We start from the raw sequence: 19,596 nt of genomic DNA on the forward strand, positions 1-19,596 counted from the left end.
GTATGTATAGCTCTGGTGGTCGTGGCAACTTGAATGCGTGTAGAGGTGGCTGCAGCGGGATGCTGGTTGCCTCTTGCGTGAGATTGGACGTGATGGTGAAGGGAAATTATGGGTGAAGGGTGCGGAAGGAAGGTTAGTGTTGAGTCCGCTTGGAGGACGGAAGTGATGATGACGAAGGAAAGCCAAAAGGAACACAACGCGATTCCACTTTGCAGAATGCGGAAGTCGGAACTCACGGCGCCGCGTCCAAAAAAAGTGTTCTGAAAAAGTTGTCGAAAAAAGGACTTCGAAATGTGGAGGAAAACTCAGCTTTGACCAACACTCTCAAGGCTTGTTGAACAGCCCTCTTTTCCCCGACCACCATCACAAAGCAGAAAGACGGCGGAGAAACGACCATGGAGGATCATATGCCGCCTCCAGATGGAGCTCTGCCATTCTCGGACGTCACCGGTCTGCTAGCTGCCGCAGCAAGTGCAGAGAAGCAACAGGCGCTTGTTGCACGAATCTACCTTCCTACACCGAGCGACCCAGCTTCCTCCTCGTCAATCGATCAATTCGCTCAGCTATTCAACACTGCAAAGCAATTTCAGCGGTTTATGGAAGAGCACACTCGCTCAAGCGACTATCTTGACAGTCAAGACTACATCTGGCACAGAGAACCTCCATCAGTCTCCGTTGTTTCTTCCTCGTCGTCCTCACGGCCGTCCACTTCAAAGTCTGCGACTCAGCAGCTTCCTCACATCCTCTTTCATCTGAGAACCGGGGGAGAGTGTATTGAAGACGAATGGTTTGCAACACATCTTCTGCTCCGAGCGTCTATACACTTCGCTCAGCAGCAGCTATGCATCACCGTCGAGGATGAGGATGGTCAATTCCTCCTTATCGAGGCCGCAGACCATCTGCCGGATTGGGTCACACCAGAAGCCGTCGCCAACCGAGTATGGATCTTTGAAGGTCATTTGCATTTGATTCCGCCACATTACAAGAGCAACGAGGATAGCTCCTTATCTACCTCCGATGCCGTCAGACTAGTTGAGGACAAGACCACCCGCACACGGGTATCGGACGACATCGAAGCAGCAGCTTTCGCACGCGCATACGAATTCCCCTCCGCAGCAAAACCGCACTACCATCGTACACTAGCCTTCCTACCGCGCCGAGTAGCTCAAGTTCTCACAGCCAACCCACAGCTTGTATCTAGCTGCGTCACCTCGATTCAGTCTCGAGACATCGTCAGCTCCCGGTCCGGTTCTCGACTTGTGCACTTCCCTCCGCCAGCATCACATTCTGTCAGAAAAACAGCATCTGACAATGCCACTGGCTCTGCAGATGGCAATGAGATCGTCCTGACTCCCGTTCGAATGACACGGCACCTTTACGCACAGCTACTCTACGATCGGTTCTTCCCACCACGCCAGCTTGGAGCACAATGGCAGGCTGCTGTTGAAAAGTATCGTGCTCGGCTCCACAATCAACCCTCAGCTGATGCAGCACAGCCGAAGATCGAAGATGAAGACGTGGTACAAGCAGAAATGAGACAAGGACGATGGTATGATCTAGGCGCCAAGGTTTGGTGCGGGCTGGAAATGGCTTACACCGAATCGCTCAGTCGAAGGACACGCACAAGAGCTCGACCTATGGCTCCGACAGAATCAGCAGCACCTGCTGGTGAGCGCCAAAAGCTTACCAGCTCTCTCACCAAGCTTGGCTATTTCCAGGGCGAAATTGAGGGAAGCGCAAAGTGGAAGCAGCTCGAAGCTGAAGCTTTGTCTCAATACGTCAAGGGCAGCAGCAACACCAACACCGAAGGGAGTGCTGAAGAAGTACTGCTTTGTGACTTGGTCGACAGTATCCTTCAGCGTGTCTCCAGCACCCCGCCCACACTCAAGACCTTCTCTCCAAACGCACCCCTCACAACCCTGAAAGACGCAGAAGACGGCGACTCATGGCTTCAACTTGACTCGGAAGACATCGAGTCCGTCCTTCAATCCAAATCTTCCACTTCCGCCACCGCACCTCCACGAGCAATCGACGAACAAGACACGTTCCAACGCCTCGGAGCCTTCAACAGCAAAATGGAAGACTTCATCAGGACCAAATCCGACGTCCAAGGTGCCCTGTTTGGAGACGAGCTCAACGAGGAAGACATGCAGCTTGATGATGAAGATCTCCTCTTTGAGGATATGGACGAGGATGAGCAGGAAGATAGAGTCCGCGCGGAGGTTGAGCAGAGGATGAAGATTGGTGGGGAAGAAGAAAAGAAGAGATTGGTCGAGAGGCTGATACCACGTATGTCGGATGATGAGTGGACTCGAGAGCCTCCCACTATCAGTAGCAGCGACTTCAATGGAACGGAAAACAGTGGAAAGGAAGACTTTTTGACATCTATCGATCGAGTTGCTGCTGAGCATGATGCCAAGAAAAGTCAAAGGGAATCCGAAGGTGGGAAGGAAGTGGCGACGCGGAGAGACAACAACCTCACCGCGGCTCATGAAGAGCTTCAGCGCAGACTAGCGTCGCAATACATGCGCGAAACTTGCTCTTTGCTCAATTCACAGGGTCATGAGCGATACGATGGAGCCTCAGACTCGGACGATGAGGAGTTGGAGGAAGAAACCTCGCCCGAAGTGCGCCGACAGCGTGCGAGGGAGTTCGATATTGAACCTGACCAAGTCAATGCTCCACTTGGAGAAGGGGAGTGGGAGGATATTGGAAAGCCAAAGCTGGATGACGAAGAGACGGAAATAGGGAATCTTTTGGAATTCGCGAGGATAAGTCTTGGATTGACTCAAGAGCAGTATGGTGTAATCCTGGCTGAGAGGGAGAGTAAGGGCAAATTTGTTCCAAGCAAACCAAACATTGCTACAAAGGCGGCTGAAGCACCGACCCAGGCAGAAGAGCCTGAGAAACTGGACACGTTCCAAAGTGTGATGGCTGCAATGGAGACTCAATTGCACCACCTCCAATCAAGCCAGACCCCTGCTGCTTCCTCTTGCAAAACTCCCGGTGAGCAGGATGAGGAAAAGGAAATGGGGGAGGAGGAAGAAGAACTTCTCTCACACCTACTCAAATCAGGATCCGATCTCCCCGCATCTCTTCTCTCCCAACTCGACAAAGAAGGCGTGGAAGCAGAACAATTGGAAGGCTTCTTACGATCATTCCAAGCACAAATGGGAACTTCGGGCCCAGGATCTGGTTCAGGGCCGGTAGAAGTGCTTATGCGGCGATTTGGGCTCGGATCCTTACCTGCTGATCAGGACTCATCTGCACAATCATAGTGTCATGTATTTGTACCATCGCAATGCAAACTGCATTCCAAAGCTATCATAGATAGGTGGTGTGTGGGATTTAGGTAGAGAAAAGTGAAGGTTTCAGAGTATCCTTACGGTAAGGACCGGGTGTTTTCGCATCTTCCTCTTCCATTTCGTCGCCTCTCCACGTGTTGGAGGTGTTGAGGTGGAGTCTTTCGTATTCAATTATACCTCCCTTTTCCTGTGTTGCTCTGATCGGGGAAGATTGGAGCATGGAGTTTTCTCTCAGCGGAATCACGATCCGACTTGATCTCGGTAACCCCATCCCTCCCTCCTCTGCATTTTGATGAAGAGGCAGATGCTCATCAGATGCATGATCAGCAAGCAAAATATTCCTACTCCTATCTCCTATGCCAATACTAGGAACAACAGCAGCTGCAGCTTTCAACATCGCATCGATTCTGTCCAACATCCCTTCCGGAAGGAGGGGCACGGGAGACCAATATCCTCCAGCAGCAAATCCTTTGCCTTGTGGGAAAAGCGAGCTTGTTTGGGAGACGCCACTTGCATCAGTATGGGATGAAGTTTCGCTTTTTATCTCTTCATCTTCCCCTCCTGCGCCAGTGAGGGTGGTATCAGCTGGAATAGAGGAGGGATGGGAAGACGAAGAGACGATAGAAGAACGTCGAGAGGAAGAGGTGGAGGGTGCATTGCTATCACCGTTGACGCTACGGACGGAGGGGGTGCCTGTGCCTGTGAAGTGTCCACGACCGAAACCGAAGGCATCGCCGGGGGTGACGATGAGTGCGTTGCGTTTGGTGGGGAGTGCAAAGGGAAGCATTTCTCGACTGTTGAGGAGACCATCTGCTTTTGTGGGGGAAGGTGGAGCACTGCCGGGGGAGGAGGTTCCATCATCGTGCAAGCCGAGTGGAGAGCCGGCTGCTGTCCAGGGAGGGACGTAGTCAGACATGCTTTTACCTGGCATGAACAATTCATCGATCATGAGTTGGGCCGATCGAACAGTGGCTTCCGCCACAGTCAACGGCTCGGAATCTTCTTTGCTGACTTTGGCTGTGCCTGTGCTGTTGATGCTTTTATCAGCCATCCCATCCTTGAGCCCCATATCATCCTCATCCTCATCCTCATCCTCATCCTGCTCGTTTTCCTCATCCATCTTCTCATCAAGCGACCTGGACTCAGGCGTATAATCCTCCTGTCTAGCCGTTCCATGCCTCGCATGACCACTGTTCTGTTTCTTCACCTTGCTCTTCCTCATCTGCACCTTTCTCGCCTCTTCCTTCGCCTGTCTCAGCTGTTCATCTTGTCTTCTCCTCCAATCAATAATTAACTGATCCAAATACTGCAAACACTCTTCACTCATCCTCGTCTCCCCCACTTCATACCTATAATCCTTCACCACCCTCCTCATCTGTACCGGTGTCAGTGCTTTCAATCCTTGCATCGTTGCTATCAATCCATCGAACTCCTGTAGCGAGCTTTGACACTGTAACCAGCTAATCAACTGCGATAAGGGACTCAAGTGCGCATGCACTATCGAAAGAGGAAGAGCGTTGGAACGAGCCCAATCTTCGAGCGCCGATACGTTCATTCGGATTTGGATAGCTCGGGAACGACAGAGGTAGCGCTTGCGAGTGATGACACGGTTGAACAGTTCGCATCCGACCCAGAAGAAGATTTGGGAGAGAGCTTGGATGATGATCGCTGGGTTGATCTCGTAGAATTGGAGGACTTGGAGGGTGGATCTGAGGAGGGAGGAGATGGTTCGGGGTGTGGGAGCGGTGAGGAGGTCGGTGGCGGAGGCGTAGTTGGAGACGTGGCGGATGGCGCGGAATGATTCACCTAGTCCTTTGCGTAGTGAACTGTCTCCGCCGGCGTGGTTGCGGAAAGAAGAAGAAGAAGGGCCTACAGTTGCTGATCCAAAAGGGTTCAACGGTCGGCCATTGCCCAGGGAGGGAGAGGATGACAAATGGGTGCTGCCTTCCGGTGTAGTGTTTGAAGAGGCATCATCTTTTCTACCAGTACCAAAGATCTGACTGATCGGCCTCCTCGAGCTTGCACTGGAATTCATACCTTGGGACAAGGAGCTCTGTTGTCCAATCCCCTTGACACTCCCCGCAAGCGTTTTCATGAACTTCCATTCCCCCTCAAACCGTACCTCTTCAAAGCCTGGAATCGCTTCATGATCCAACATGGCCGCATCCAGCACTTTATCTATCCTCCTCTCGGCATCTCTAATAATGAACACAGAGATCTCGTTCAACAGATCCGCCAACAAACTGCGATACTCCCTGACCGAACTTGACTTGCGCAGCGTCCTGTCCTTGTCCATGTAGTAATGCAGCAAACAGCAATTGGACAGCCAGAAGGCGAGGTAGGTCATGTCGGTAGGATGGGAATAGATCACACCCTCGATCCGATCTATTGCGCCTAGAAATAGTTCTTCCAACAAATCCTCGTCTTGCAGTAAGCAAGCATATCTCGCGCAGAGAAAGAGAACATTCGCTGGTGCTGCACGAGACGTCCATGGCGCACGGATAGGTCTCATGTTGGTGATGAGCATGCTGAGAAGAGGGTCAAGATCGGCGTTGCCAAACACGAGCATTTGATCGCTTCGGACGGATTTCCAGTCGAATTCGACCGAGAGTAAGTCTGCACCAACTTCAGCTGCACCACAACCAGAAGCTAGATCAGTGTGGGCGGTTTTTGCCGCTGCTCCTCTTCGCCGTCTTGCGAATAGGGATGAGGATGAGGAGGGGTCGTTGGCCCTTCCGCTACCACCAGCATTTGACTCTGAAGGGGCCGGCTCGCCTGTCAAGGTGTCCAAATCGAGCTCGAGCAGCGTAGCAATGTCAGCTAATGCACTCTTGCGGGTATCACTAAGCTCTTTCTGCTTATTCTTCTGTTCGACAAGATGAGCTCGCTCGTATCTGCCTACAAGCCTTCGTTGGGTGAGTTGAGAGCCGGTTCTCGAGTGACCGGGTTTGAAAGGACTGGAAGAAGATGGAATAGAGGAGCGAGAAGAACGAGTTGGGCTGACAGCAGCGCTGCTTTGTCGGTCTGGGTCTATGTTTTGTAAAGATGATGACAAAGGCTTTGGACAATCTGGTGAGGTGTCGAGATAGAGACCATTGAGACGTTGTGCAGCAGACTGCTGGGAAGAAATGTATCGTTGATGTTCGTAGATAAGATCTGCAATGGCTTCTTGCTCTGTCGTAGCAGCGTGGTTCTGTGCTGGAGCCATCGACGTGGCTGCTTCGGGCGCAGCGGACAGGATGAAGTCTTCGCAGGTTGTACCCCTTGTACTCTTCGCATCGACATCTGCACCTCTGCTAAGCAAGAAGCTAGCAAGCGGAAGATTGGAGCTGTTTGTAGCCCACATGAGCGGCGTCCAACCGCAAGCGTCCCTCTCATCGATCTCTGCGCCGTTCAGGATGAGCATGGTGACTGCATCAATGTGTCCAGCGCAGGTAGCAAGCACAACAGGGCCGGTACCCTCCTCGTCCCGTATATGCTCGAAAGCAATCCTAGGTCTACCCTGCGAGTCTCTGCGGGAAGGGTGGTGTGAGATGATTTGGCGAGCTTCAGCACGGGAGTCGAGCAACCAGGAAAGCATGTCGGTGTCGCCGTTGCTAGCAGCTCTGAGGAGTGCTTTGCTGAGCTTATCCTTCTTGACCTGTGCATGGAGGGTGGAGGAACGAGCGATCTGCTTGAGAATGTCGAGAGAGGGGCAGAGATCGAGGATAGGATCTTGTACCACGCTCAGGTCGAGGTCAAGATTGACAGGAGCGGCTGAAGTAGCTGATGCTGTAGCGTCTTGGTGCTGGTCGAGTACTGCTTGGAGAGGCATGGGTTCTGCTATTGATTGCTGCTGATCTTGATTTGGCGGCGCTGGCTGGGATGGCGAGACAGCAGCGGCCGCCGAGGCCGATATGTCTGGCTCTGACATGCTTGTGAGAGTGCCGCAATGTCAGTCAATTAGGTAGCACAGTTGAAGCTATATCGAGCCACTCAAAAGTGTTTCATGTTGAGATCTGGTCCGGTTGATGGCGAGGCAGTTCGACCTCCTGCAGAGTACTTTGGAAAGGAGCGTGGTACTGATTCGCGAGGTACGGTCAAGGCAGCAATGGTGTCGAAATGAAGAGGATATGGTTGATATGAAGACGCTCAGAGAAGAGCGAAGCCGACACGGGGAGCAATTTACACAGAAAAGGTGTTGTTCTCCCGGCTGCAGCTGCTAAAAGTGTTGCTGTTGTGTTGCTGCAGGGCTGAACCCTCTCAATTTGTTCGCCGTAGAAAAGTGGTCTGTGTTGCTGGGACAAACCAAATCGCCGATCTCTCGTCAATCAATTTGCTGATTTCAAGTCCGATCGATATCAGGAGTTCAGAAAAAAAAAAAAACAAAAAACAAAAAACAAAAAACAAAAAACAAAAAACAAATAAAACAAAAAAAAAAAAAAAAGGTTGCTCTCGAGAAGAAGACAGGCGAAAAGGGCACCACCCTTGGCGATTCGAGATGACCTGCTTCTCTTCTTTCTTCCATCAAGAGTCTGAAGGCGACGGCAGGTGATGTCGATGCATCTGCCAGTCCCTTCACGCCCCGCGGAATCTCTTTGTCGCTTTCGATATCGAGAGACAACGAGGACGGAAAGCGAAGGCTCTGAGAAAGAAGGCTGACTATTTGAGTGTGCCCCGTCTCTGTGCTTTTCCGAAGCCAGTCGATAGACGAGGGCACAATTGTGTTCAGCGACATGCATTCCCTTCTGGATCGTTGTTGTGCTTGTATATAGTATCTCTCAGGCCAAGGCAGGTCTATGCGTAAGGTGTATCGTCTTGAAATGTCTACCTCGTCCAGCAGCGATCTTGTTATCATTCATTCGACTCGTTCTGCTGAAATGCATGGCTCTGTTTCCCTTGTCATCCCACGAGGAGCTATCTGAGTCGGCGCGGGATGGATGAAGGCAAGTTGGATGGGGTGATAACTTGGCTAGTTGTTCGCTAGCGTCGGCGATGATTCAGCAGGATTGAATTCCCTTTTGGATGGCGGGTGTAGCTCCTTCTAGTTAGCTGAGAAAGGAAGGATGCCAACGGAGCCCGAGATGGGTTCTCTGCCGGTCCACCGGCGCGCTCTTCTCTTGGAACGCGGCATGCCACGGCAGAGAGAGAATCAATCACACACACAATCAGGCTTGAAAATGGACAGAAATTCAAAGGGGGTCCGTGTTGCTCTGCTGTTCTGTGCTGTTCTGTGTTGGAGATTGCGATCTAGTCCGATCTAGGGATAATGTAGATCAGATCTGTAGAGGATCGGGCGAAGCGGATTCAGTCGGCGATCAGATAAGTTAGGTCTGATCGGGATCGGGTGAGGCGAATCAGACAGGGAATCGGGTTGAGCCGATACAAGACAGAGATCGGTTGCAACCATGTCCCACTCGTTGCTACACACTGTCATTAGGTAGGATACGCCCACAGTCGGGCATGTGCCACACGTTCGTATATAAGTCTAGCAGGGAGCTTGAGGCTCCGGCCACATTCACTTCCAGCATGTCAATATAGTATAGTGTTTTGCTCTTTAGCTTGAACACCGTACTCTGACTGATATCTCCCGATCATCGTCGCCGAGTGTCTCCTTTATTTCAACATTCTGTGCTGTCTTTTCTCGCTCTTTTGTTCGGGGTAAGTTGGGCTCGCTCCCTTGTGCCTGGCTGGCTTGCTGCTGTTCTCTGATTGCTCGGCGTGGCTCGCTTGTCTGTTTCACCCTTTTCCTGCCGCTTGGCCTTTTGACAGCCAAACGTCAGATCAGAGTTGCACATACCTCACAACCTCCTGACCATCATCACTCTCCACCATCCACCTCTTCACTCGCCTTCAATCTTCGCCTTCAATCATCGCCTTCAATCATCGCCTTCAATCATCACCTTTAACCATCACCCTCCTCACTATTGTCCTCCGCCCTCGACATCATCACTGTCGTCGCAGCTCTGTTTCTCTCTCTCTCTCTCTCTCCCCTTCGTCCGACACTCTCCACTTGGCCGCCTCTCCTTGCCCTCAACACACTTTCGTTTCTAACCAGCTTCAGGAATCTCCACAGATACACACGTATACGCTCATTTCGCCCCACCGTTTTCAACCAGCACTCGGCACTAAACGTCTCATCTCGTTCGATCTCGTTCGATCTCGGACCTCCAAAACAGCATTGACACAGCCTCAGCTTTGTACCACCCACTTGCTGTTATTGAAGCAAAGTTGACCCCCACAATATTGTCCTGCGCTCTCCCGTCGCCGCTTTCCCGCCGACGAGCTGCATCCTTCGTTCTCCTTTTCGTCGTCACACATTGGCTGGTCCAATCTGTAGCAGCACGCACTCTCATATTTGCTGACGTAGACCGTCGGCTTCACCTGCAACATCTTCCTGTCTCTGACTCCAGTTGAGACAAGCAAGACCGTCCCCTCTATACTCTCTTCGAACAAGTCTGTGCCGGTCATGGGTCACCCTCCTCAGTCTAGCGGCTCGAGCCGACAACGTTGCTACGCATATCCACCACCAGCAAAAGGCATCAGCAGATGTTGGGCATGGATCCCAGACTCGTGGGCATGTCGATTGTTCCTTCTGATCACGCTGGCAGAGGCATCGATCAACATTGCCATCGAAAGTGTTCTCTTTGCCCGATATCAGTACCATCGCAAGACGCATGCTACAGCCGATGACGACTCCAAGTCAAGAGCATTGCCTGTCTTTGTCATTGTCTTCTCCCTCGCCCACATTTATCAATTCTTACTCGCTGTCGACGCGGTGATCAACCGAAACACCATCCTTGTGATTGGCTCGATCATCTTCAACGCCTGCTTCCTCGTCTACTCTCTCATCCAGATCTCGGAAATCCGATCGGTGCTCGGCGACGGTGTTGCCGAAGGTTCATCACAGACTGTACCTGTGCAGGTACTGACAGGCGCCATTCCAATCGTGATTGCCGTCGCAGAGATCTCGTTTGTCATCCTTGGATGGAAGCTGTGGAAGGAGTTTGGATGGCAAATCTACAAGAAGATCGGTGCTGACCGAAGTCTCAAACGTGGCTACCTCCATTACCAGATCTACGTTGCTCTCCTCAAATTCGACTTTTTCATCTTCATCGCCTACTGCATCCAGCTGGTTCTGGTAGTAAAGCAGATTGGCTCGGCAGAACGATGGATCACGATCATTTCGGCACCCTTTTCTCTCCTCATTCTCATCTTTGCATGGTACTCGGTGCGTAAGGAACTCAAGTACGGCATGCTGGCTTTCCTGGTTGGATTGACGGGAGCGATGGTGTACTTTGTCTACAAACTCTTCCGCATCTGGCAGCTCAAAGATACGCTGTACAAAGAGGTGTACAAGAGTTTGACCGTGTTCTCGACACTGTCCATGTTGCTGCTGCTTATCACAGCGGTGATGACGGTGCAATGCATGCTCAACTTTGACCGAGGACTCAAGCATGCCATCGCTCGCACCCGAAAGGATCGTGCAGCGGCATCAGCAGGCGGCGATAACGGGTACATTGTGGGCTATGATGGCAAGGCGTTGACACCTCTTGGAGATGGTAGCACGAGCGTACTACATTTGCAGCCAAGATTGAGCTTGGATTGAAAGGCATTCCTTTGCTCTTTGCTTCTCTGTGCTGTTGCAGTATCGTTGTCTGTATCACCATGCTGTGCCACCATTCTTCAGTCAGTCGCCTTTGCCTTTGAAGTGTTGATTTTGCGAGCTTGCAGAACAAGATTGTTGCCATTTGTAACGGGTCCATCGCTGTATATATATATATATATATATATATATATTTTAGTCTTCCTCTCTTTATATCTCTCTCCCACACACACAGACATTCTTTGAAACCATACTCTCTTTGCACAGAATGCATGACAGCTCAGCGACTGTTTGATCAGAATGAAATAGAAGTTCGCTGCGATGAAGCGACATTGAGCTCCTCTTGGCAGGAAAGGTGAAAAGGGTAAGCGGTGATGCGAAGATGCCAGCTTCAGTGTTGCCTCTCTCTCTCTCAAAGCTTCCAAATGGGGAAAGAAGGCCAGTTCTCCGGCTGCTGCTGCCACTGCCGCACACACGCACCGACATACGCGCTACACGCTTCGGCTTCGCTTGAGGTGCTTTCAGACGCTCGGATCTGTCAATTTCTTTGTCCAACCCCAACACAGAACAGCACACGACGGGAAATGAAAAGGAAATTATTGCACTCCAGCTGCACACACACACACACAACACACACACACAACACACCCAAACAACACACAACACTCTAAATTCAATTTGCCTCTCCCTGTCTGTCTGTCCCGGCCATCTATCAATGCTTGCGGTCCCTGCATCTGTCTTTCTCCAGTTCCATCTCCACGTTCCTGTCATCTTCCTCCTCCTCCTCCTCATCATCATCATCATCTTCCTCTTCTTCTTCTTCTTCTTCTTCCTCACCATCCTTTCTCGCCTCTGATCTGTCGTCGTCGTCTCCCTCTCGGCATCACCAATCCTTGCAAAGCATCTCTGCACGTGACATACACGTTCGACTGCAGTGGCTTAGTATCGCGTCCTTCTCACCCAATCGCACACTAGCTTGGCGAATCATCACTGAGCGTTGGTCAGCCGTTGACAACCACACAGCACGTCCCAGCAGCACTGTTTGAGACGAATGCCCAAACCCAACCTGTTGCTGCATCATTTGACCCGCTGGTACGACGTCTTCCCACCCATGTTCCTCTAATCCGGCAACACAAAGCCGAGCATGCTTCCTAACGTGTGGTTCTACGTCGCGACACCCGCACCAAAGTCACCCTCGCCGGTCTACTACTGAGCTGGCGTCTGATCAGTTTGCCATGGCTCAATCAACGTCATACTCCATGTCACGTGGCGGACGCGAAACTTCCTTCCTCTCCTTCGACGACGCACCCAACTCACCCAACCCGCAAGCTACCTTCGATAGCTATGCTACTCAACCTTACGACAGCATCACGACACCTAACGCTTCTTCGAGTACACAATGCCAGCAGCATCGCCAGCAACCAGCTTCACCCGACTATACAGCACCCGCGTCCGGCTCGAATCGTTCTTCGCCTTCCAATACAGCACCCGCGTCCGGCTCGAATCGTTCTTCGCCTTCCAATACAGCGCGACAGACACCATCACGGCCGAGCAGCTCAAAGCACCTTGCTTCAGCAGTGTTCGCAGATGCTAGTGATGCGTCGGATCGAGCTGATGCTATTCATGCCTCTCCTTCGCGTGCTGCCAACAAACCGCCCTCTTCAAGAGGTAGTAGGTTAGGTGCTCTGCTTGGAAGGTCGATGCAGAACAACAATGACGGTTCGCATTCTAGCAACGCTTCTTCCTCGACGAATCATACCGATGCAACATCCTCCAATGACTCGAGCTTCTTCGGCCGTCGGAATCGGAACAAAGCTCTTCCTCAGCACGAGCATATAGATGAAATGCCAGACCCGAGCTCGACTGGGGCAGGGGCGTTGAGCTCGAATGCAGCGAGATCGTCTAGTGCGATGGACATGCTTGATTTCAAACCTCATTCTCCTCGTCTCGACAATCATGTCGCTGGTGGGGATGATGCAAGGAATGGCAACGGTCAACCAGCGAGGCCTTCTTCCCAGTCGAACCTGTCGGATAAGATCACGGCCGGGGCACCAGCAAGCGTCTCTTCCAGCACTGCACCGCAGCAGCACAGTCGTGGCGGCCGATTGGGTCGCCTTGCCTACAAGAAAGAGGATTCCATTGCTTTCATTGCGCAATCTCGCAATGCTTCTCAGCAAACGGCAGCATTTGTGCGCAATAGCAGCTTGGAAGATGCGGATCGTCAGCAGTGCAGTGCTGCAGCACCTCATCCCACGTCTTATCCGGCAACTCGCGGTCCAGGCATTGAGGATCCGAACGGTTCTTACACCAGCGAGCCAGTGACTAGCGAGCCAGTGACCAGCGATGCTCGTGTTGGCCATCGCTACACACCGGGCTACAACGGTGGTCTCGACTACTCGCATGGACAAGAAGCTGCAGTCGGCGTCGCATCTTCGGCACACACCCAATCAGTCGCTTCATCGAACAACATCTCATCCCGAGCGCCCTCCGTTGCAGGCACACACGGCGCCGCAGGAGGCTATCATAACCGATTCAGTCGACAAGGTCTTTCCCAGCAGCTCGCGCACGATTCCTCTGCTGACTCAGCAGAAGCAAGAGCAACACGAACTTCCGCTTCTCGGTCATCGTACGATAAGGACAGCAGCCCACCACGCGGCACTCTATCAGATGCAGCCATCGCCATTCTTGGCGCCATGCCTGGTGCATCCGCCGGTTCTCTCCTCAACCCAAACGGCGCACCGCTCAGCAGCAAGAACATCCTCACCATTGCCCTTCAGAAAGCGCAGAACGCAGTGCAGCTCGACAGTGCGAATAACGTTCCCGATGCCATCTCTGCCTACAAGCAAGCGGTGCGGTTGTTGGAGGAAGTCATGGAACGTATTGCTCCTCGTAACGGCAAACGTTCTCGACCGAGCAGGGAGGAGGAAAGACGTCGGCTGCGGGTGATTCATGATACATATGCCGACCGGATCCGGTTGTTGTCGATGATCTATTCGCCTGAAGAGCTGGACGGACATGTCGAGACAACGGATACCAGCTTCAGTTCTAACGCCGCTCAGCAGGGAGGAGCGGCTACAAAGGCCGACTGGCTAGATCGTATGCGTGACGATAGTCAGCATCATTCCCTCGCTGCTACGCATAGGATGTATGGTGGTGAGCAGCAGCAATCGCCTAAAGAAGATGCGAGGAGTTTCCTATCGATTACGCCTGTTAGGGCTGCTTTTCCGGCATCTTCCCCCGCCACGATCAGGCCAGGGGAGGGTGGTGGAAAAGCATCACCGATCCAGACTCAGCATCCTTGGCCAAGATCTCCACCTATGCAGAACGAGGCTCTTTCGCCTTCGCTTGACTCTTCACCCCGGCGGAGGCGAAGGGATCACCGTAGACCGGGCTCAAGAGGCTCGCGCGGAAGTAGAGCTTCGATCTCGTTATCGATCGCGGATGAGCAGGAGGCACCGGATCACAGGCTGCCTCCACCGGCGATTGCGGAAGAGATGCCGAGTATTTCTATCGAAGCTATGACTCCGAATCCCTCCTCTACCTCCGCTACCAAAGAGATGGTAGGATCGCCGAAGAAAACCGCAGCAACCCAACTTCGGGAGGAAGGAGTACAAGCACAACAACACGGGAGATCCGATTCGGATAGTTCGTATCAAAGTACAACTACAGGGTCAAGGTTGAAGCCTACAGCGACAATGCAAGGTAGAGGGGCGTTTGGGTTGGACGATCAAGTAAAGACTCCTGTTACGCCGTATTTCGATGCTACTGGTGATGTTGCTGGTTCTGAAGAGCGGGAGGGAGAGCAGTGGCAGTGGCAGGGGCAGGGGCAGGGTAGGGGGAGAAACCTCTCGTTGACTTCTTCGACTGCTAAACCGAAGATCGAACCTCCAACAGTAGCTGTGCCTGTTGTGGAGAAACCAGCAAAGATGGGTCTAGCACAAAGAGCACGCGCGTTAAGCTTCAAAGGTCCATTGCTGCGACAGAAAGCTTCGATGCCTTCGCTCGGAGGGGCGAGAAAGGAGGAGCTACCCACTCCCATGCCGCAAAACTCGAGACCTGGGTCTGCAGGCTCACCAACGGAACCTGATGCTGGTGAGGTGGATCATCCTACACCATGGAACGTTGACCCCTCTGCAACCTCAACCACCACCGGCAATACGGCTTCCAACCTAACCCTCCGCTCAGGCAGTAACCGTCCAAGAGCATCAACAGCATCCGCTCTCGTCTCCGCCTCCACCGCCGCAGGGACCATTTCTCAGCGTCGAAAAGTTTCCAACACTGCTGCATTAGAACCTCGGGATGGAGAATTGCATACCGAAACAGAAGGTGAGGTTGGAGGAGTAGCAATGTCAAATAGACAACGATCGACTTCTCAACCTGGATCGAGAAGACCGAGTATTCCGGCTGCATTTATTGCTGCTAATTCACCAACTGCTGGGGCTCCTCCTGTGCCGAATTTGGCTAGAACGCTGTCTGCTTTGGAGCTCAAACGTAGCGCCATCACTGCTACTGCTACTGCTACTGGTGGTGGTGGTGGTGGGGATGGTGGGGAAGTAGGTGTTAAGGCGGACGGGGTGGTGGCAGCAGAAGGAGGGACAGGGCTGAGTCTGGCTATGCCCCTTCCACGATTTCCCGCAACCATGCAACCAGCAAGCGAAGAGGAAAAGGGGGAGGGAGGGAAGTTTTTGATCACAGACATCTTCCCCTCAGGCTTACCATCATTAGCTGCCGGTAGACCGAGTTATTCTTGCACCATCCCCTCGCATCCTCTCAACGCCATGGTTTCGACACAGGCGCATCCACTGTTGAAGCCATTTACGATGCTTTCTTCACTCCAAACCTCTCTTTCTACCTCTAGTGGGAGTGGGGGAAGCTGGCTTACTCCTCGGTTATTCATTCCTTCTTCAATATGGCGTTCTGCTTTTGGTTTGAAGCTTATTTCCGTTGAAACCAAGCTCCGATCGCTCGAAACTCTCACTTCTGCCTTGGATGGCGTTGCAAGAGGCGGAGCCGCTCTCCTAATGCCTTTGGGCTCCGGTGCCGGATTGGAAACTAGTAGCGGGACGAGGTTTGTTAAGGTTTTAGAAGAATTTGAGGTGGTGATGGGGGAGATCCAGAATTCTCTGGCTAGAAAGCTGCCGTTTATCGAACCAGTGCTGGAAGAAGGAGGGGGTAGGGGAGGAGAAAAGAAAGGATTTGGTAGTCGTTTCACCCGAGGGTTGGACAGAATGACAGGTGGTGGTATTGGCCAAGCAAAAGCTCTCGACAGTACCACTTTACATCTTTATGTCGATGCCCTTTCGAAACTCTTCTCTAGATGTCAGATACTGGCTTCTCACCTCAAAGCAGTTTTGGTGGCAGACGGAACCATCGCTCCACCACCTTGTGCATCAACCACAGGAGAGGGAGGGCTAACAGCAGCAGGAGCACTCCATTCACCAGCAGCAATTGGGTCGCCGCATCCACATCTAACAGCTTATTCAGCCCTACCTTCGACTCTAAGGCAAGCTATCTTTGGCAAATTGAGAAGAGCATCACAATTCCATGCCAAAGTCGTGCTGCGGTGGGTATTGCAAGATCTTGGATTGATGCTGGAGAGGGTGAATAAGCGCGGTTCAGGTATCTTTGTTGACTAAGTTGGTGGTAAGAGGAGGGGGGTGGAGGGGAATCTTACTTTGTCTTGGTCTAATTTTGTGAAAGGTTGCGTGTGGATGCGTTTGCTGTGGCTGCTGTGTGCTGTGAGATGGAGGAGTCTTTCCTTATGGGGGGGATCCTGTGAGTGCGAAATGCAGTCAAATCGAGAGCTCTGGCTGACAACAAACTCTTCTTGGCTCTGCCTGAGTCGGGCTCGGGTCCAAAAGTCACCCGTTAAAGCACAGAGTACCCGATCAGGACTGAGCATGCAACCAAGCTAGACTCATTCGAAAGTGTCTCTCTAGGATTGAGCAAGATAAAAGAGATATATTAATCCACAAAGTAGACGAAAGAGGGGTCGTAAAAACATTACAACATCGGATAAAAAGGCATTAAAGCGAAGCGAATCGGAACAAGTTGAGGCAGGGTGGAGAGGCGGGGATGGGTATGAAAATGTATGTGGGGAGGAGCAAGGCTACAGCGGTCCGAAACGTGGGATAGGAGCGGTATCAAACCAGAGTCGGGAGGGGAAAAGGACACGCACTTGCTTTGCTGCGCTCAAACCTTGTTACTGGTGAGCTTGAAGCAGATATGAAGTGGAGATGGTGGAGTATCGGATTCCGGTACGAAAGATGTTCGCACTTAGTAGTCGTCAGATCGACCAGTGCAGCAGCTAAGAATGTAAGGCACGATTGCCAACACACAAGCTACGAAAGCAGCCCAAGTGATCCAGAGAGCATTACCGTACCTAACTTGGACACCGTACTGACCACCAACTGAGTCCTTAGCCTTAGTGTAGATTGCAGTCAACAATGCTGCACCGACACCCAATGCCAATGCACCGAGCAAAGCGATGAATGCCGCACCGAGGAATGCAAATCTGTGGGAAAGAAGACCTGCAACCCAAGCCAGGAATGCCAAACAAGAACCAATGAAGATCAAGTACATTGCTGGCTTGGAGTAGTCACCCAAGTACTTGCTGTCACGGAAAGTGCTTTCGGGCAAGAAGTTCTGAATCTGCTGTCTAGAATCCTGAGGAGCGTCGCGGAGAATCGCATCAACGGGAAGCCATTCGAAACCGAAGTTGCGCTGAGAGCAAGAACGGTCATCACCCGAAGGCTGACCAGCACAGTAGTTGTAAAGACCCCATTGGTAGGATTGACGAACACCGTTGCCTTGGCCGACGGGAGAGTTGGGGTCGTTAGTGTAGAGATTTGCGACGTTGGATCCAGCGGTGGAAAGAGCGTTACCGAGACCAGTGGTGTCAACGGTAACGTAACGTATGTTGCGGGTTACAATGTTGTTGGTGAGTTGACCAATGTTGGCGAATACGGCAAGAACGACGGCCACGAAAGTGAGGAATTCGCCTACATGGATGCAAAAGATGCCGAATGAGTACCAGAGATTGCGGGTGTTGGAGACGAGTCCGTAGGAATGGGATTTTGCCATTATAAGGTCGTTAGAGGGACGTGTTCGTTTGGGGCGAGGGGTTGACCGATGGTATGATGGTGAGAAGAGAGGAAAGTCAAGGGTCAGCATACTGCATCGACCATCATAAGCCGGGCATTGCCATTGGAAGTGGAACAGGAGCTAAGAAAGGATTCCGCGGCGAGGGCCAGGATCAGGCTCCCATCATGGAAGAAGGAGGGGAGGGAGCGGGATTTGCGCTAGAACCGCAACCTTGCCCTAGGCCCTTGAGACTCCTATACGGGTGCATGACTGATATCATGGGAACAGCTCTCTCGAGCGCCTAATGCAGATCGCTACGCGTCGTGCAAACAAAGAATGGCACGCCACCCCACGCTTCGAGAAGAGACGGTGGGCGGCGGAAAGCACGGTAGGAGGCGCGGAAGTGCGATATGCAAGCAAGCTGTGCATTCATCCCACACCCCGAGCCCAAATTTTGATCGCCGATGGGTTAAAGATCAAGCTCGGATCGCATCTGCGGCCGGGGGGGGGGGTTGGGGAGGGCAAGAGAAGAAGCTACTTACCGAGACCGACGCAGAGACCTCTGAAAACCATGTTGGGCTAGATGATATTTGCTGTAAGCAGCAAGTGAGGTGAAATGCGTAGATTGGTGAGTTGGACGGAAATGGCCCCAGATGAAGAGATTAGGGTATCGCCAAGTCGGCCGAAAGAGAGGGCGACGAGAAGAAGAATGGTGATGGTGGAGAAGAAGGTAAAGGTAATCGAAGCGAGCAGGTGGAGTTGGAGATGGGGCAGGGACTTTTATTGGAGGACGGTTAGGAGAGCGAGGATGCTGAGGAAGCATTGAAAAATGATGACGATGGCGGTGCTTGAATTGGGCGGCGGAAGCACTTTGGTCACTCAGCCAGTCATCGTCAAGCTCAGATGCAGGACAAGCGGCATCCACTGCAGAAGCGGTAAAGAATGCATCCATCTGATCTCCCCCGTCCAAAGAAAGGCGGGGAATGTCGGCTGCGAGGACGAAAACGGTGTCCGAAAGTCGGTCCCGGTTGTTGAGGTAAAAGGTAGGAGAGCAGAGAAACAAACCAATTGTGTAACGTAGTGTGACTTTTGTACGACGTGCCAAGCTGCGATTTTGAGTGATGACGCTTTCCAACAGAAGGCGAAAGCGCACTTTTTGGCACTAGACCCGATAGAATCGCACTCAACGTTTTTCTCCTCTTGCTTTGAAATGAAGATAACAATTAATATACGGCGTTATCGGGGTCACGATCAGACTCCCTTTACCACAGCCGTATGTTCTATGTAATGCTTAGTTTTCATGATGTGAGACTGAATGACAAACACATATATATACTCCATTCACTGCTCTGGTCCTATTCGAGGCAGGATGTGTCTCTTCATTTGTACTCCTGTGTTGCTATGATACCGGGTGCCACTGTGCTGTCACCATGACAACAATTACGTACCTCATTGTACTTCTCGCTTACGTGAGCCTCCCGTGTCTCAATGTCTCGGCCGTAACATGTGCATCTTACTTGAGATGCCGACGCATCTTCAACTCTTTGTTTGCATTTTTGTCGATATTTCACAGCCTCGCCTCCCAGCCGAGCTCTGATCCACCGTCTACCATCACCTTTCTTG

General features: G+C 52.1%; 5 protein-coding genes across 5 annotated transcripts; 3 read left to right on the forward strand and 2 right to left on the reverse strand.

The window, feature by feature from the left end:
- Positions 1 to 395: 395 nt before the first annotated feature.
- Positions 396 to 3,278, forward strand: UHO2_01228 (uncharacterized protein; the record flags this gene model as incomplete). Its single annotated transcript, XM_041553696.1, has 1 exon — positions 396 to 3,278. One exon carries the CDS (start codon positions 396 to 398, stop codon positions 3,276 to 3,278), a length of 2,883 nt encoding a protein of 960 aa, XP_041409630.1.
- A 70-nt stretch (positions 3,279 to 3,348) lies between these two features.
- UHO2_01229 (uncharacterized protein) lies at positions 3,349 to 7,218 on the reverse strand (the record flags this gene model as incomplete). The annotated part of the gene is made up of 1 exon (XM_041553697.1): positions 3,349 to 7,218. One exon carries the CDS (start codon positions 7,216 to 7,218, stop codon positions 3,349 to 3,351), a length of 3,870 nt encoding a protein of 1,289 aa, XP_041409631.1.
- Positions 7,219 to 9,753: 2,535 nt separating this feature from the next.
- UHO2_01230 (uncharacterized protein) lies at positions 9,754 to 10,893 on the forward strand (the record flags this gene model as incomplete). The annotated part of the gene is made up of 1 exon (XM_041553698.1): positions 9,754 to 10,893. The coding sequence occupies one exon, from the start codon at positions 9,754 to 9,756 to the stop codon at positions 10,891 to 10,893; it is 1,140 nt and encodes a 379-aa protein (XP_041409632.1).
- A 1,256-nt stretch (positions 10,894 to 12,149) lies between these two features.
- UHO2_01231 (uncharacterized protein) lies at positions 12,150 to 16,526 on the forward strand (the record flags this gene model as incomplete). Its single annotated transcript, XM_041553699.1, has 1 exon — positions 12,150 to 16,526. One exon carries the CDS (start codon positions 12,150 to 12,152, stop codon positions 16,524 to 16,526), a length of 4,377 nt encoding a protein of 1,458 aa, XP_041409633.1.
- Positions 16,527 to 17,166: 640 nt separating this feature from the next.
- UHO2_01232 (uncharacterized protein) lies at positions 17,167 to 18,546 on the reverse strand (the record flags this gene model as incomplete). Its single annotated transcript, XM_041553700.1, has 2 exons — positions 17,167 to 17,891; positions 18,516 to 18,546. The coding sequence occupies 2 exons, from the start codon at positions 18,544 to 18,546 to the stop codon at positions 17,167 to 17,169; spliced, it is 756 nt and encodes a 251-aa protein (XP_041409634.1).
- Between the last annotated feature and the right edge of the window lie 1,050 nt (positions 18,547 to 19,596).

The sequence above is a fragment of the Ustilago hordei genome, assembly GCF_900519145.1.
Source record: "Ustilago hordei strain Uho2 genome assembly, contig: UHO2_contig_02, whole genome shotgun sequence".
Taxonomy (NCBI): domain Eukaryota; kingdom Fungi; phylum Basidiomycota; class Ustilaginomycetes; order Ustilaginales; family Ustilaginaceae; genus Ustilago; species Ustilago hordei.